The sequence below is a fragment of the Sparus aurata genome, chromosome 9 (assembly GCF_900880675.1).
Source record: "Sparus aurata chromosome 9, fSpaAur1.1, whole genome shotgun sequence".
Classification (NCBI taxonomy): Eukaryota; Metazoa; Chordata; class Actinopteri; order Spariformes; family Sparidae; genus Sparus; species Sparus aurata.
Window position 1 is genome coordinate 4,684,267 of NC_044195.1, and position 18,189 is coordinate 4,702,455.

At 42.7% G+C, this 18,189-nt stretch overlaps 1 protein-coding gene across 2 annotated transcripts in view; it reads right to left on the reverse strand.

Annotated features, from left to right (window-relative positions):
- Positions 1-18,189, reverse strand: part of vwa8 (von Willebrand factor A domain containing 8) — a 129,446-nt gene that overhangs the window by 76,119 nt on the left and 35,138 nt on the right. For both annotated transcript variants that reach the window (XM_030427979.1, XM_030427980.1), the window contains exons 20-25: positions 16,828-16,899; positions 15,618-15,694; positions 10,058-10,133; positions 6,148-6,283; positions 2,840-2,959; positions 505-710 (exon numbers count right to left, since the gene is read on the reverse strand). In XM_030427979.1, the coding sequence (XP_030283839.1) occupies positions 505-710; positions 2,840-2,959; positions 6,148-6,283; positions 10,058-10,133; positions 15,618-15,694; positions 16,828-16,899 (687 nt within the window). The remainder of the gene's footprint in view (positions 1-504; positions 711-2,839; positions 2,960-6,147; positions 6,284-10,057; positions 10,134-15,617; positions 15,695-16,827; positions 16,900-18,189) is intronic.

The window sequence follows — 18,189 nt, forward strand, 5'->3', positions numbered from 1 at the left end:
CTAAGCCCAACTCTATGAATGCCTTCTGATAATACATGGTTATCGTCCTTCTCTACGATGGCCAACTCTCCTCTCTTCCTTCAAGTGTGGCCATATAGACCAGCTGCAACTGTGCTGTAACTGTACTGCAACCCATGCAACTGCATACTTATGCTTTCCCACATAGTTCTTTTCCTACATAACCAGGCCCAGGACCTGTGCAAAAAATCCCTCTGATGATACTGCCATTCTTGTGCACTGCCAACAGTGTATGTTGGGGTGTGTGTGTCCATATGTGCATGTTCTCGTTGGTCTGGATTGTCTGGGAAAACAAAGTCTCCCTTCTCTATCTCAGATGCGTTTTGAGAACAATCTCTTGCATTATTAAGGTACCTTGCAGTTCAGGATTAAGGTCAGATAATCTTGATGAATTATTGATAAAAAACAGTCTGGGACCAAAACTGAGAAAATAACAGCAATAAATGTGTTGTACTGTTGAAAGATATGTATTGTGTGTCTTCTTACCTGAAGGTGTTTGACAATGTTGACCACTTCTCGCGTGGAATAAGGGTAGGTGATGGTGCCCTGGTCGGCCATGGACCTCAGCTCTCCAAAGGCGGCCACCAGCTTCTGCAGAGTAGCTTCAGGAACATCAGGGCCATACTGTTTGAGCATTGCTAGCTCAGCCTGGGGCTTTGGATTGTCCACAGCATGGCAGCTAAAAATATCACCTGTTCAGAGGACGATAACCAGTCATCTATTCCTGTAACGATAGTTGCTCAATTTCTCACCAAATTGTTCAGTGCTTGCATTTTGCTAGGATCTGCAACAACAGCAAACAGTTTCACTGATGAAACCTGAAACCATTTGCAGAGAATCAGCAGCAGCAACAGCAGAGCCAGACCTGAAGCTTAACCCAGGAATTCCACTGGTTGCATGTATGGTGCAGAACGGCTCCACTACAGTTTTGCTTCATGGTCTGTCGTCCATCAGCCCCCACCAGCTGAATTTGGAGTCCAGCACTGGATACTCGGTGTTGACGCCAGCACAAAAAAGACAAGCACTTCTTCTAATCCTTAGGTTGGGCAGTGCCGCACTGTGCCGGAACTCAAAACGCAGCCGGTGGGGATTGCCGGACGATGGATAACGGAGCAAAAACGTACCGGCTTTTTCCAGAGTCCAAGTGGATCCTTGTGTTTAACTTTGTAGAAATTCCCTCAAGGTTTTTTCTGATATATTGAGTTCACAAGACTATAACACAGTGGGGTCACAGTGACCTTTAAACACCAAATTCAGTTCAAGAGTCCAAATTGACATTTGTGCCAAATTTGAAAATAATTCCTCAGTAAGTTTCTAAGATCATTCATGAGAATGGGATTCCCTGAGGTCACAGGGCCCTTTGACCAAATTCTAATCGGTTCATCCCTGAGTTCAACTGGACATCTGTGCTAAATGTGAAGAAATTCCCTCTCAGTGTTGAGATATAGGGCTCTATCTTGCACTAAGCGCAATTGACTTTGTACACTGGCGCTTGTGTAATTCCTATTTTGCATTCGACGCACGTTGGAATTTTCCCTCCACAGACACACGTCCTTAAATTAGGGAATGACTTTGCGCTCCGGGAGCGGTTCAGCGAAAAGAGGAGGCGTGTTCCGGCGCAAACGTTCACTGGCGCTATTTTGCCGTTTCAGAAAACACTTCCACAACAGACCAGGAAAAACCTAGTCTAAAGTCAGTGGCGCTTATTCAGATGCTATTTTAAGGGCGCATGCTTGGCCATAATGTAGTGTGTGCTTAACGTGCATACACTTTGCTTCTCTCATCTACAAGGAAGCAGCTCCCATTTTTGCAAACCATGAAAAAAAAAGTTGAAAAGATTTAAACAGAAGAAGTAATTCTTTTTCCCTCTGATATGCGACGCGCCCGCCGTTGCCGTGAGGGTCCGGGAGTGGCAATGCGCGATGTGCTCCTAGTGGAGCGGGTGGACGGAGATGGAGTTGGGGGAGGAGGAGGAAGGAGGAAGGGGCACAACAGGAGCAGGTGGTGCGTTTGGAGACTTGAGGCGATGCGCCTGAGAGGCCGCAGCAACATCTCCACCCGGTCAAGACGGGCATTAATACCTTGCTGCATCCCGGACAGTGCGGTCCGGTCTGACAATGCTGCCACGGCGTGTAGTGGGTCTGGATCCTCTGCACCTTGGTGTTTGCGCTGCTCTGTCATCAGCTGGCCGTTGCGCACTGCTCGGCCCGTGCGCACTGCTCCCGTGGCCCGGTGCGATGTCCTGGGGATGCCAGCTTTAGAAACAATTGTGGCAATTTCCTCCCACGGCCGTTTAACCAAAGCTAATTTGGATGGATTTCTCCCATCCCCATACAAGGCCACTTCTCGGTCTTTTACAGCCCTGACGAGAACGTCGGTATCCTCGGCTGTGAACCGCTCCTGGCGTGCGCCTGGCAAATTCGCCATTATAATAGCAATCCGCCATGGAACAAGCGCGCCTGCTTTTAAAGGGAATGTGAGATGACGCTCTGATTGGTTTATTGCACGTTACGCCCAAACCACACCTATGAGTAATGTAGCTACTTCAGACCAACCCATTTTAGATTTGCGTCGGGCGCAAGAGTCATTTATCCCGCCGGCATAATAGCAACAGCGCCTGAGTTCCGCCCACAAAGCTACTTGCGTTTTGCGTTTGATACTTGTGTTTCAGATCGTTAAGATAGAGCCCATATTGTGTTATCAAGTATGGGATGGACAAACCAAAGACACATTGCCTCTGGCCAAGCCTATCGCCGGCATGGAGGGATCATAAAAGACTCCTCTGCTGCTGGTTGTGGGTGTTGTGTTCATATGTGTGTACCTAGAGCTCCAAAAAAGTCATTGCCAAGGAAAGGAAAACCAGGTCGGTTAGCCAGGACAAGCATCCTGAAGTCTGGGTGCATGACTATGGTGTTGGACTTCCCCTCAGCTTCACGTAGATCTTTGGAGGAGACACAGTCATAGTTAGAACATGAATGACAAGCAAACACATCAAAAAGACAACTCTTAGAGGCAGTCCACATGAAAACGCTCTTTTGCTCAAACGCACATGTATTGCATCGTTTTGGCCAACCATCCACATGGATCCTGAAAATGCAGTGCCTGAAAACGCACTTTTTTGAAAACGGGTCGCAGGGTGGAAAAATCCGTAAACGCAACCTTCCCATTTTCATGTGGACAGCGAATCCACATACTTTCCAAAACGATGACGCCATCGCCCCACCCCTCAACCTCTTGCCTCCGACCTCTGAACCACGCGCGACTCATAACAACAACAACAATGGCGGACTACATGCTTGTGTTCGTGTCGCAGAAGATATTGAGCCTTTCTTGCAACTTACTTGCCGTGTAGTGGAGTGTGAGTCGCAGCAGCAGTTCGACCTCATTGACGATCCACACAAACGATTCTGGTTTCCTTGCACTAGCCATTTTCACCTTCTTCTTGTTGTGTTTGATTTCTCTGTCTACCTTCTGTTGGTTTACAAAGCGAAAGCTTATGCGCATGCTCCGTCTCTTCTTCTCCACCTTTGGTGAATTTCAAGTGCCACCTATAGGCCTGGAGTATGAACTACAGCGTTTTCGGTCGTTTTCAGTGGATCCGTCTGGACGCAATTATTCTTGAAACGATGCCGAGGAAGACGGAGGAAAAAAAGATTGTTTTGGTATGTGTGGAACTCTAACTAACTGGAGGGGAGTTGCAGACTTTTAAACTCTGTGTGGGAGTGTCCTTACAGACTTGTTAAGTGTGAAATCTGAGTTTTAGAGTCGTTAGAGTTGTTAGAGCCACTTGTGGGTTTACTTAACCGGCCTTTATGTGGGTTGCTAGGGCTAGGTGAGCCCAGGTTTGACTGGCTTTCTGGGAAGGGAAGTCTGTACAGCATTGTAGGTGGCTTATAAGTAGTGTTGAAGGCCACCTCCTCTATTCAAAGATGGTTGTTCTAGTTTGACATAGATGGATTCTTACACCCCTTTCAAACCATCTGTCTTCTCTGGCCAATATGCTCACATTGTTGTTCTCAAAGGAATGATTCTTCTCCTTCAGATGTAAGTGAACAGCAGAGTCTTGACCTGAGGAGTTAGCCCTCCTGTGTTGTGCTATTTGTTTATAGAGAGGTTGTTTTGTCTCTTTGATGTACAAATCTGTGCAGTCCTGACTGTATTGAACAGCATAAACTACATTACTCTGATTTGCCTGGGTGTTTAGTCCTCAGGGTGGAAATGTTTCTGCCTCAGCCTGTCGGTAGGTTTGAAGTGAACGGGGATATGATGCTATTGAAGATCCTCCTGAGTTTGGTGGTGTTGAGTGTTACTGACCGAAGGAGCTAGGATACTAGCTAAGTGCTTGGATACCTTATAGGTAACTGAGTTGATGCTACTGATGATGGGTTCTAGTGGTGCTGTTTCCTTGTGTAGTCCACAGATACATAGACTATGGACTACCCAAGACTAAGATGTCAGAGGAGACAGTCTGTCCTTCTTGGACAGTGTAGTACACACTCAAGAAGACAGAAGCGACAACACTGAGGTGTACAGAAAACCTACACACACTGATCAATACTAGCTGTTCGACTCACCCCCTTGAGCACAAGCTGGGATTCATTAGTACCCTAAACCATCGGGCTGAAACTGTGCCCACAAAGACAGAGGGGAAGGAGAAGGAACAGAATCACGTCAGGGAAGCACTTAAAGGGATATTCCAGTGTAAATTTAATCCATGGTCTAAATCACCGTGAAACTGTATTACACTCCCTCTCGAGAGATCAAGTTAGCAGACCGCTAATTTATGTAGTTTTATCAACCTCAGAAACGACCGCACGACAACAATACACTGCAGTAAATGGGTCCAAATATGGGTTAGATGCCCCGGACTATGTGCTGAGACCCTGTTTGTACTGTTGCTGAAGTTTGGTGCTGTTCTGAGCATTATTTGTGGCTTTTTGGTGGCGGTTTATATTTGGACCCATTTACTGCAGTGTATTGTTGTCGTGCGGTCGTTTCTGAGGTTGATAAAAGTCCGTAAATTAGCGGTCTGCTAACTTGATCTCTCGAGAGGGAGTCTAACACAGTTTCACGGTGATTTAGACCATGGATTAAACTTACACCGGAATATCCCTTTAAGACCTTGGTCAAACCTTCAAAAAGATCCAGAGCAGACAGAGAGGAAGGGACAGAAAAACTTAACAACATCATCATTGCTTGTCGCAGGAATAACTGAGAAACTCAGGAGGTTCTTCAATAAACATCATATCCCAGTTCAATTAATGGCACAACCCAGGAAGGCTAACTCCTCAGGTCAAGACTCTGCTTTCCATGTACATCTGAAGGACAAGGGGTAAAATAATCCATCGATCTCAAGCTGGAATGACCATCTTTGAACTGAGGACATTTATCACCAACCTACAATGCAGTCATGAGTTCTCTCCCCAGACAGCTCAACAACCATTCATACCCGGACTCACCTAGCAGCCAAGATGAAGGTCTGCTGGATCAACGGCCAACAAGTGCCCCGTACAACTTTGTAAGGACACTCCCACACAGAGTGTAAAAGCCTGCAATTCCCCTGCAGTTAGTTAGAACTGAAGAAGCCTCTTGGATGAGAGGTGAAACGTCTTCAAGAAACTGAAACACGCCCAGTTGCCTGAGATACAGCACTAAGAATTACCGGAATGACTTAGAGCCTTCATCAACACAAAACAGACAACTGTTTCTGCAACTACCTTCTTTGAATTCTTACTGTTTTGATTTGTGTGACTGAGTGTCACACACACCTCTACTGTTCTGATAGCAGAGCAGAGTTAAGTGTGTGTTTATGAAGTCTCAAGGTTGTGTTTACATTCCTCCTGGAAGAAGAGCTTCTTAGGAATGGAGAAGCTGTCAACAACTAGTATGACAACATGGGACTACTTGGAAAAAGTAAAAGTTTACAATCCAGCATGATCCAAAATGGTACTGGTACCTGTCCATAAAGGCTTTTATCCTAAGCCTCCTTTTGTGGCCTGCAGCTGATGTTTAACATGTGTTTGTCTTGTAAGTCATCCAATCCTCATTCTCATCCATTTTATGGTCCTGTTTCTGTCTGTGCACTGTATCTGGGACATGCCTACTGTTAAGGTGTGCGTGTGTGTCTACCTGAGATGATTCTGCGTCCATCAGCCAGAATCATCTCTCCACTCTCCACCAGGGTTTTTAGGATGCAGGTGACATTAGTGGGAGCTTTGTCGGCCTCGTCAATCACTAATATGTGACCCAGTTTCACTGCCTTGACCTGAAACACACACACACACACACACACACACACACACGCAAACGCACACACGCACACACAAACCATCCATATACAAATGTATGGTTAGAAGGCATTTCCAAACCTCCTCTGTCTGGTGACCATTATCTTATAAAAAAGGAAACTAACATGAACATTAGAGAGAGACATCATCATCTGGCTTTAACATCGACCTTGTGGGAGTGTAACAGGTGATGCGACCCACAGCGCCTGCTATCATGGGGCAGCTGAAAGAGACTGCATCTTAGACAAACAAAAAATCTGGTGCAAAGTCAAGTGTGCAGTATTTTCCTGCTATTTAAGGCGCTCATTATTCAGATAGTAAGATGCACATCATAGGTCAAAGGTCAGATCATAATATGTGTACACTCTTCTGAAATGACTAGAGAGGCTGCTTTCAGTCATTTTAAATGTTTGTGCGCAGTGATGTCACTGCAGCAAATATCATGGTACATTTAATTCATAAAACTAAAGGCCATAGTTATAAACTTGACAGGACAGAGGTAACTCTGAGACAGGCTCTCAGGATTTATTAGGAGGAAGGCTGCTTCAAGCTAATCTATTTTGATGGATGAATCTGGACTATGTGTGTGACCTTTTCATATGTAGAAGAACACAGAACAATAATCATCATGAGATACTAACAATCCTCTTGGCAAGTGAGGGGTTTTAAATAATCTACGTTTATCATTTATGAAGGAGGAAAACACTGCACATGTGACATTCTTTAAGTGACTGACATTTCTTACATCACCCGTCAGACCTAAAATGCTGTTGGGGCACACAACCCTGTTGCCAAAATGGACAGGGGTAAGGAGTTATGCCTGAACAGTTGTTTTTGTGTTTCTTATGTTATATTTCTTATGTTTTTTAGGTTGTGTGCATATATATAAGAAACCCCACAAGAAGACGTTTCACACCTTTAGCCAAAAACATTGCATGTTGATGGCTGGGGTGTCCACTTGCAAGTGTCTGAATAAAGAAAGACTACCCTCTCCTGTGTTTGGTCGTCTGTTCACAATAAGTTATCATGACAATTTATATCTTTTTCAAACATTTCTTTTATCCACTGTTCCATGTGTGCAAATGCTAAGGAACAGATACACAGATATTGTTTCTGCTGCCCGATGATAGCTACAGGTAATGTCATTAATGTTTACCTCATTGAAGACGTATTTCATCCACCTGCATCCCACCCAATATTGATTACTACACACACTCCTCCTCCTCAGTTAAATATCAATACATTTGCTAATATGCAGTCCAACAGAGTGATAGGACAGATGACTGTGAAGTGATAGAGGGTTAAGATGCCCTGGACCACTCCTCTGACCCTCATCGAAGACCGGTGCCAGTGCCATTGAATAATGTCACTGACATGGCATCAGTAAGTGGAAACCATTAAATAACCACCATTGCTAATTAAAACTATGTGTAGTGACTATGGCATGGCAAATGTGGGCACAGATGAGGTAAAGCTTTAGTTTAATTTACATTATGTTTAGCCTCATTTCCCAACTTCCGTCCTCACTCTTGACTCTCTCCTGGAAGTTAAAATGAAACTCTCGCCAAAAAGCAGCCGAGGCTTTTTTGTGATTGAATATGAGTAGCACCTTCGTGTAAATGCATAATTACGATGAAAGAGGCACTTTTAAGTGGAGATGCACAGATTGATCGGCAACCGATCTCAATCAGCCGATAATGCCCCTATCGGTTTTGATCGGAGTTCTCAAAATAGATCAAAGCAGGCCGATCAGATGACGTTTCAATATAGAGACAGTGCATTGACTGCATGCAGGGTGGGAATTTCACGGCGGCAATGGCGGCCACCCGCACTTTAGCCTTGATGCCGGGTGAAAAAAAAATCTCATCGTACAGCCACAGTGGCCTCTGTGCCCCTGGCCCGGTCAGCGTAGCGGGCTTGCCTTTAAGTACAGCCACCTGAGTGCACAGTAGTCACTCACAGTAACTTCAGTGAGTCCGCGGTTCGCGCAGGTGGAGTCTCATCATCACGATGATCTCAAGTGAAAGCCTCTCAAACAGCAGCAGCACGTCTCAAAACAGAAGTACGAAACTTACAGCACAGGCGAAGCGAGCGCAGCCGGTTTTGACATGATACGTAACTGACTTATGTGGTAGGATTTAGTCCGGTAAAGTTGGAAATATATTCACAGATTCAAACTTACCAGATCAATAACTCATAAGTGAAACCTTGTTAAAACACAAATGACGGGTCTTTCCTACCGTAGTGAGGAAGACAACGAGCTACAACCGTATTTTTATCAAAACCAGCGGTCCTCCGGGTCTGTATGGTCAGCCAGCTGTGAGCCGAGGGCGCAGGGACCGTCTACAAAGTGCAACACCGAAAAGAGAAACTACAAAAAATATTCAATAACTTCACTATTATTCAGTGTGTAGTGCCACCAAAATCACTCCACACATCAGTGGTCTCCTTCCAGATTATTCTACAATTTTTTGTTTGGAAAATGTGCTTTGCCATAATTTTGGGGAATTTCCATTGGGAGAAATATTCAATAACACTAATATAACATGATACTTTCTCATCTCCTAATTTTTATACTTAATAATACAATGTCAATGTTGTGCAAGAAGAATCATTAATTAAATATACTAAAGTTACACAAGACAACAATATAGAGGAATTTATGGATTTGACGCTTTGGTCGGTGATCGGCAATATCGGGATCGGCAGATACTGCTTTCGGTGATCGGTGCATCTCTACTTTTAAGATTTACCGTAGTTTTGTTTTCGGGCAAGCTAATTTTCAATGGAGTGCATAGGGGACTGGCATGCTACCCGAGTGCGACCTAACAGGTAGGAGGTCCACCATTATTCTCCTGCCTGTAAGGTCGCACTCAGGGATCGACACTTTTTGTCTGCCATGACGGCGACGCGCCGGAGATCCAGCTCCTACGGTGAGTAGTTCAAAAACCTTCTTTTTAGTAAACTCTGTGTACACAAACAATGTTCTCAATGCTCATGTTCATGTGTAGAGAGCCTGGTGATACTATGAGCAAAGTTTCGTGTTGTGTTGAGCCTTCTTAGTGTTTTAAAAATAGCGATTTTGATGCTAGCATAAGAGTGCCCCTGCACTCCACTGAAAATTAGCTTGCCTGAAAACGAAACTACGGTAAATCTTAAAAATGCCTCTTTCGTCGTAATTATGCTTTTACACGAAGGTTTGACTCATATTCAATCACAAATAAAGCCTTGGTTGCTTTTCGGTGAGAGTTTCACTTTAAAGCAAATGGTGACCAAATTAATGCACTGTTTTCTTGAGTAAACTTGTGGATTTCTCTGGTTTTAAAATTGTTGGAAACATCTGGCATAATGCAAGTATGGAATTCAACAAAATATATACATAATGTCTAGTTGTTTTTAGACATTTTATTGCAGAAATATACTTATATATGTTTAATGTCATAGGTGAGGTTACAGGTGAAGACTTTATCTTAATGTAACATGCAGTGCCCATGGGGAGGGATAGGAGATGCTGTCAGTGCAGGTTATGCATCTTGCAAATTCGGCCTTGAAATGGGAAGTTATTCCCAAGCTACTGTGTGACTAATAAAAAAAGGTTTTCTGCTGAATTCTTTTTTTTCCTGAATTTCCAGGTGGGTTTAAATACTTACCACATATGCAGGGTAAATTATCCCATAAAGGTTACAACAAATATAGTGTGTGTGTGTGTGTGTGTGTGTGAGAGAGCGTGTGTGTGTGTGCTCCTAACTGACCAGAGGTGAGTCTTCATACATGATAACGCCATTTTGGACTGAGGGCTGCAGTGTCAAGGTCTGGACAGTTGTATCCCTGGGAAGCAGAGATCACAGTTATACTCACACTGTAGATATTCATTGAAGATATTCATTTAAAAAGAAAAAAGAAAACTGATTGCCTTCAAGCTTTCACACACATTGTAAATAAACTTCAATCAAACAGATTTCTTTCTAATAAAACATGAAGTCAAGATTTCCCTTCTCTCTCTAAATAGTTCACTGGCTCCCAGCTGCAAGTAACCTGGTAACATTTGATAGTATGCCCGTCTCCCAGGATGTTTGAACATGTGTGCAAGTGAGAGTGTGTGTTTGAGCCTGGGTTGAATGTAAGGCATATAATAAAGAAAAGTAGTGGCTAATGTCTCCAGATGCAGGCCAGTGAACAAGGGTGTCAGTAACAGTGTTCTCTCCCCAACAACTGTAATTCCCTAGCGACGTCCCTAATTCTCCCTCCCTCTTTCTCTGAATGTTTTTCTCTCCAACCCAACTCTCAGCCCTCCCTCCAACACCCCTTTCTCCTCGATATCTCAGCGTGACCCAGGAACTGTCCTAATTTCCTTCCTGGCTGTATCTCTCTTGCTTTTCTGAGCCACATCTCTGTAGGCTTTCAGTCTCAAGCTCCCAAAAGCCACATGTACAGATCTTCCTGCCTCTGTTAGGGTCTAATATTAGCTGCTGCTACGGTAGCTAACCAGGCCACATCCCTACTCAGCTCCACTTCGACTTTCACAAGACTTTGACAAACTACACATGCACACACACACACACACACACACACACACACACACACACACACACACACACACACACACACTTAGAAGGCCAAGATGAGGAATTGGTTGAGAATGGAATGTACTGTGAATGTTTTACCACGGATTCAATATGATTGCCTACCATTGGATCTGCCATTGATGTAGAATTGAATTTAATCTTTTTTGTGTAACTTCAGCTTTTTGGGGTTTGTACACGTGATGACATCTATTGGCATTCTGTTTGTTGCCCAAATCCCGTCACACAGTCATTGACTCTGGAACATTGCCTTCTTATTAGCACCAGGATCAATACAAGGCCCATCTCTGCCTCTGATTGATCTAAGCTACATTCAACAGCAAGGCTGACTTCACAGCACACAACAGATTGATCTATGAATGAGCAACCCTGACCTAATTTTCCTAAGGTGTGATTGTGTGAGTATTTATAGGAGCAGTGAACCCAAGTTGACAAGGACGTCTTAAAACAGTTCATCATTAATATTGGCATGTGAAGCACTGTTCAGGATAAGGATGGCCTAATTTACTGAGGACCAACATAGTTTTTGACACCTTAGATGGGAAACAGAAAATACTGGCTGCTCACATCTCCCTGAAGTGGGCTCTGTTCACCTTACTGGAAATAGTACTTTAAAGAAATGTGATTATTCAAAAAAGGTGTCTATGCCTAAAAAAAAATCTTCAAAAAAATTTAAAAAAAGAATCCATTAGTCCTAAAAAAGATGCAGGGTTAAAATGCTACACTGGTCTGAACCTGAAACTGTCAAATTTACACAGAAAAAATATTAAGATGTCCGACAGTATTTCCAAAAACATAGGGGGCAGCATAACACCAGAGAAACTAGCCCCATTCACACAGGAGAGACGCATAAAAGCCGCAGCTGCGATTTGCCAATTCTCCGCCGATGGTGATTCACACAGAGCAAAGCATCTCCGTCTTATAGACGAACAGCTGTGAATTGACACAGAAAGCCGGCTCTGCGGCTCTTAAAGAGGTGTGACGTTACACGTCATGGTGGTGACATTCAAGGTGTTTCCACGTGTCCCCCTGTCAATCTGACTCCCTCACTCGCGGGACGGAGGCTGTTTTATGAGGGAAAGTTCACTGAAGTCTTGGTCGGGAGAGCTGACCGTCGCAGTGATTTATTTTCATCACAAAAACTTGGTGAGTTAAAGTTTTTTGCCAGTGACAGACGCCGTTTTTCGGGCAGAAATGTGATGAAGAGTTGGTAGGACAGGCGGGAGGACAGACGCTTCTCCACGTATATCTGCGGAATTTTTTTCCTCCTATAAGTTGCCAAAGACAGTTACAGTTACTACGATACTTTTGTTTGGTCATGTAACATTGCTTTGTGGGACATTTCTCTGTATTAAGGACCCGTGTAGTTAACGACGGTCCGATCGACATGCTCTGATACGCAAAGCCAGCTTACCCGTTCACACTGGTTTGGTTCTCCAATAATACGGCCCAGAGGTGGATCAGGGCCGGAGCGAAATTTCACCCCTCGCCGCCTCAAAGAGATTCACACTGAGATGGAGGCGGGGAATTGCCACACTCAAGCTGCACCCAAAAGCCAGTGTGAATGGGGCTACTGACAACTGCTGCTCTTTACTAGTAACCTTGGCTGTAGCTAGCTACCTAAATAACACATTGCTCAGTTAGCCATAATGCTTTTTGCACTAGAGCTTGCCTGGGCATCACAGGGGGAGTCACAATGGGCCTCAGGGCTCAGCTAAACCGGGTTCAGCAGCCTGAAAGTAAACATGGCTGGGCTCTGAACTAGGACTGACTACAACTTGCAAGACCTACTGAAGTCAGTTTGAAGACAGTATGGAGGTGATTTACACCGGCTCTGACCAGGATTATGACTCTAAGGATAAGAGGACACAGCAGGCAGGGACAGGAGAGGTATGAAGCAGCGGAGGGGCAACATAGAGTTGGGCATCAAAAGCAAATGAAAAAAGCGTGAAGAGCTAAAAATCATTTAATCTTTCTCAATCCGTGTATCATTCGTTCTTTTAATATTCAATTGAGATTCCAAAATCGAAAAATGAAAAAAACGGTTTGTTATTTCCTTCTTCGTTTATGAATCTGATACCAAAAAAGAAATAACGGTTCATTTTTTGTACTTTCGATTTATTGCTCGGATCAAAAATAGGAAATGAAATAACGGGCCATGGAAAGATTTTGATTTTGATATTTAATTTGTACGAATTGTGTGAACCGGATGTTATTGTCTTCTTCGTGTGTTGCACTTGGAAGATTAACTTTAGCCTTTAAAACCATACTGAGGATCAGTCATGGAGAGTTTCATCTTGTTCAGAGGAGCGACACGGGTGTGTAACGCCCGCCAATGTAATAATGCCCGCAAACGTGATAAAACCACAAACGTAACAAAAATCTGCAGCATTTAATGTAATAAACCCACAAATGTAATACATTTTCCACAAACGTAATAGCCGCTGCCAAACATAACGGGCGATTTCCCACAAATGTAATAACTATTATGTTTGCAGGGATTTATTATGTTTGGGGACGTGAAAATCTTTATTGTAATAACTTCCCACAAATGTAATAATACAATGAATAATGGTCGTTGTGGTGGTTTTGTGGCATATAAATATCTAGTTTAAACAGATTTAGTTCTTTGCATAAGCAAAATGCTTCTTGTTAATGAGGATCATCTCTCTCGCTCACCGCCGTCCGCAGTGCTGCGCATCACTGCGTTAATGTGTTCTCATCAAAACTAGTCGGAAGCAGCAATGATCTATAGTTAAAGCTTAAAAGTGCGCTTTCCACAACCCTAGAGTTGGATCCGGTCAAATTATATGTTTCTGATTGGACCAAAGTGCCAGTTGGACTTCAGAAGGGCCGGAACTCAAACACTACTAGAACCGCCGTAAGCGGTCATTTGGACCGCTAGATAATACTAATTTTATATTCTCTCATGTACATACCCAAATTGAGTGATGAATGCATTCATCGTGTCATGATATTTTTTAAATAAACGAAATAACACCAAAATGTACATTTTCACAAAATTAATTATACATTTATCAATAATCAAAATGAACCGTTATTTTTTTTTGGTATCAGATTCATAAACGAATAAGGAAATAACAAACCGTTTTTTCATTTTTGATTTTGGAATCTCAGTTGAATATTAAAAGAACAAATGATACACAGATTTTTCTCTGTCAATTAAGGATTAAATTCGACCAAACCAGAGGTGATTTTGGAAAAGTAACTAGACTGTGGTTTTGATGAGATGTGTTTAAGGACGAGTTAACGAGGCAACAAAGAATGTCTGTAGTTCAGTAAAAGTTGGACAAAAGCTTCAAAGTCAGCAGCTGTATGGTTGTACTTTCATCTTTGATGAAAACAGGTCTAAGAGTATTAACTTTCTTGACATTTTGTGAGACTATGCTGTTCATTTATTACACTGACATCTTAAAGAACTTAAAAAAAGTAAGCTAAAAGAAGCTAGAAACTATCTACTAACTGAGGTACAAAGTGGTATTACAAGACAGGACAGGCTTGGGCAAGCTAGTTAGCATCCTAATTTCAATAGATATCTCTGCAACACAATTGCTTTCTCTTCACATACTGTTGATAATGTTGGTTTACTATTGAATGTTTCATACTAAAATGCTGGCAATATCTTGTCCAGGAGCTGACTGGACAAGCTAAAAAAACTAGGGCTGCAGCTATCGAATATTTTTAGAATCGAGTATTCTACTGATTATTCCATCGATTAATCGATTGATCTAATAAAAAACAATTTTGCATTATTAAACAACAATACAAAATAATGCATAATGAAAATGACAGGCCTGTTAAAAAGACCAAGATATTGGCTTTTATTCCTGAAAGAAAACATACAGGTATTTATTCCAACTATTCCCAACATCGGGAGTAAAGGTGTGTATTTGTTTATGTGTGCACCCGTGCATAAGGGACAGTGAGACAGACGAGATGAGTGTGTGTGTGTGTGTGTGTGTGTGTGTGTGTGTGTGTGTGTGTGTGTGTGGGGAAAGGAGTTATTTGGTGTAGGCTATTACTCTCTTGTAATTCAACACAACTTAGTTTCCACATCTTAACATGATATCTAGTCAAAGCGACATCAGGCTACAGCCTCTACAAATACCATATGCTCTAATTAGCGATGGAAAGCTATGTTAAATTAGCTAACATCAATGTTTACATTAGCTTGTGTCAGCAGCGCTTGGTGAGCTGGTGCTGGATGCTTTCGGTTCAGATGTTGAATCATTGCTGACGTGCTGTTGTGGTATGCCAGTTCTGCTTTGCAGTAGACACGTTGCACGTTGTTATCTTTTCTTTTAAGTGTGAAATGATCCCAAACTTTGGACATTCTCTGACTTTTACGGATGGCTCCTTGGCTCTTCGTCATCACACTAACTCAATTCTGAATGTAGTGGTGTGTGTCCGCAATAACAGTCCGTGTGGAAAAATGATCCCTGACATAATGCGGGTGATAGGAATTAAACAAAGCCTTGAGGCAGAGATTTTGCTTCGACTATTTTTTGTAATCGAATTATTCGAGTTACTCGAGTAATCGTTGCAGCTCTATAAAAAAAAACATTACTTACTAGTTCTCCTGTAAGGACTTTAGTAGTTTAGTTAAGATTTGATTTAATTTAAGATCTTCTAGTTCCCTCAACTTTTAAGTGAAAAGTGAGTAAAACACTAGAGTACACCTACGGAATAACACTTTCATCCTCCTCACCTGTGGAGCTGTAAATATTCTCGGGGCCTGTTAAGAAGGTGCAGGAACCGGTCCACTATTTTATTCTTACCAACACCCTATGGAAGGACACAAAGAACAAAAAACATTCAGCAACCAATACAACACAACAATACAATACAACAAAATACATATATCCAGTCTTAACATACCAACTATATTTCAGTAAAATAGGTTATAAAGAGAGAGAAAAGGTGTCTGTTCCATCTGTAGAGAGGCAGCACTGAGAGGGAGAGCCAAGTGTGTCTTGTAAGTTTTGATGATGCTACGTTGTGACAGGGGTTGTTCTTTGGGACTCCAACTGGCTTCCCATGGAGTCTTCCTCTCCTGGATGGCTGCTGAGTCGCTTGGCCAGTCTGTTAGGCATCCAGTAAGCTGCTCTGACAGCTCCTAATGTCTCAGCCTCCCATGCGTGGCCATGTACTCAAATTTGCAAATAGCTTTTCCAACTAATTCTCTGTCACATGCATATAGACACATAACCATAAATGTAAAAACACAAACAGCCAACCTCCCCTGGGCTGCTGGTACAACATGTCACTTTCACTCCCTCCTCCTTCTCCTTTAACCGTAACCATTAGAATCTGACTAGGGGCAGGGAGTGTCCCCAAGGAAGTGCCACATGGTTCCTTATGCCCACAATGAGTCAGAGGGGTTTCGGGGTGACATCTGGGTGCAATGAGCTTGTTTCATAACTCTTCCCTCTGCACTCATACAGGGCTGACGTGTGCCACCTACTTTACTGAGACCCACTGCTGCAGAAAGGAGATAGACCCCCCTCTGAAGTCTAAGCTCTGATCATTTTACATGACAGTATACAATGATGCATTACAATGATCAGGACAGTAATCACATTTGGACCTCTGTGGATAAAGGCTCTTGTGGCCCAGTCTCAATGTGATTCTTTTCTGGGTACAGGGGAAAATATAGTTGTTGTTTTTTTTTCAAGTATTTTTTTGGCCTTTTTATGGCTTTATTGAAAGTACAGCTGAAGATGTGACAGAAAACAGGGGGAGAGAGAGGGGGAGTAACACGCAGCAAAGGGACCCAGGCCAGGGGGTCGAACCCAGGTCCGCTGCAGAGCCTCGGCACATGGGTCGCGCGCTCTACCAACTAGCTAAACAGCGCCCCGGGGGAAAATATAGTTATGTAGTAAGTTAAATGTTTCAAAACTTTTTTGTATGTCACTCACCTGGTTGCCGACCAAGAGGAGGTGCTCTCCTAATAGAAAGTCTTTCAACATGTCTTCCATCACCATCATGTGCTGCAGAGTGAATTAAAATAGGAAAAATATCACTTCACAATCGTCAATCAAACCCAGACGGACATTTAGATGAAATAAATTTCACATATCATACATAAAAATAAGCAATGTTGTCCTTGTCAAAATTAGAATTAATGTAAAACTTTATAGTTTTGAGAGGTTGGGGGTTTGCTTTGTCCTCTTCTCTGCGCCCCATGTGTTTTAGAGCTGAGTGTCTACTATGAATACAGAAAACAGGTCATTGAAAAAGTAGGGCATCCTCCTTGCTCTCTTATTTCAGTCTCCAATACAAGCATGCAGAGGAAAAGGGCAGAATGAGGACAGGGAGAAAGAGAGTGGCGAAGAGATAAATTTGGGTCACATAGCATCATCAGTATTGCCACAAGATCTAAGTGAGTTGTTTCCTTAGCTTGTTCCTCCCTAGGATCAGACACCAGTGTCCAATTTTCAACAGCTAAAATCTAAAATGGGCATGTTATTTTATCCAACCTAATGTTTGCACAAGTCTCTTCTTTTGTTGCAAAATAATCCAAACCTGCTATTACATAAAAAAGGTTAAATGCTCATTAACAAAAAAATATTTAAAACTGTGGCAAGCAGAGGATGAATTGGGTAGTCTCAGAGCCTGAGGAAAGAAGCTACCCTGTAGCCTGCTCGTATTGCAGCAGCTACTTCTGTATCTTTAACCAAATGGCAGTTGGTTGAACAGACTGTGACTAAGGTGGGTGTTGTCTTCTATCCTTTTGGCTCTGTGCTGAATTCTTACTACGACATTGCTGATGCTCTATAGATAGGTACCAATGAAGTTCTGGGTGGTTTTAATCACTTGCTGTAGATATTTACTGTCCTGGGCGGTGCACGAACAATGCCATTGATGTTTTCCAGTCAGGATGCTTTCTATTGCTCCTCTGTAAAAGTTGACAAGAATTTAGCCAACTTAAGTTTCCTTATAAAGCAGATACTTGTCTTGATTTGTTTGTTTGTTTTGCACAGTGACAATGACTTGACAGGTTCTCTGTGACATTAACTCTCAGGAACCTAAAACTGTTCACTGGCTGCCTGAAGCTAGCAATCAGATGGCAGTTATGTTGATACAGATCAATAAACGTGAAACTGAAATTAAAACACAGTAGCTTACAGGTTGTTTAATTTCTTTGATGTTAGTTCAACACAATAAGTTGAAGTTGCAATTAAATGTAGAAGGAGTTTGTCTAAGTGTACTGGCTATGACTGAGAACTTAATTCCAATTTTGGTTCCTTGCGTTTCTCTAAAAGAAAGATGCCTCTAAT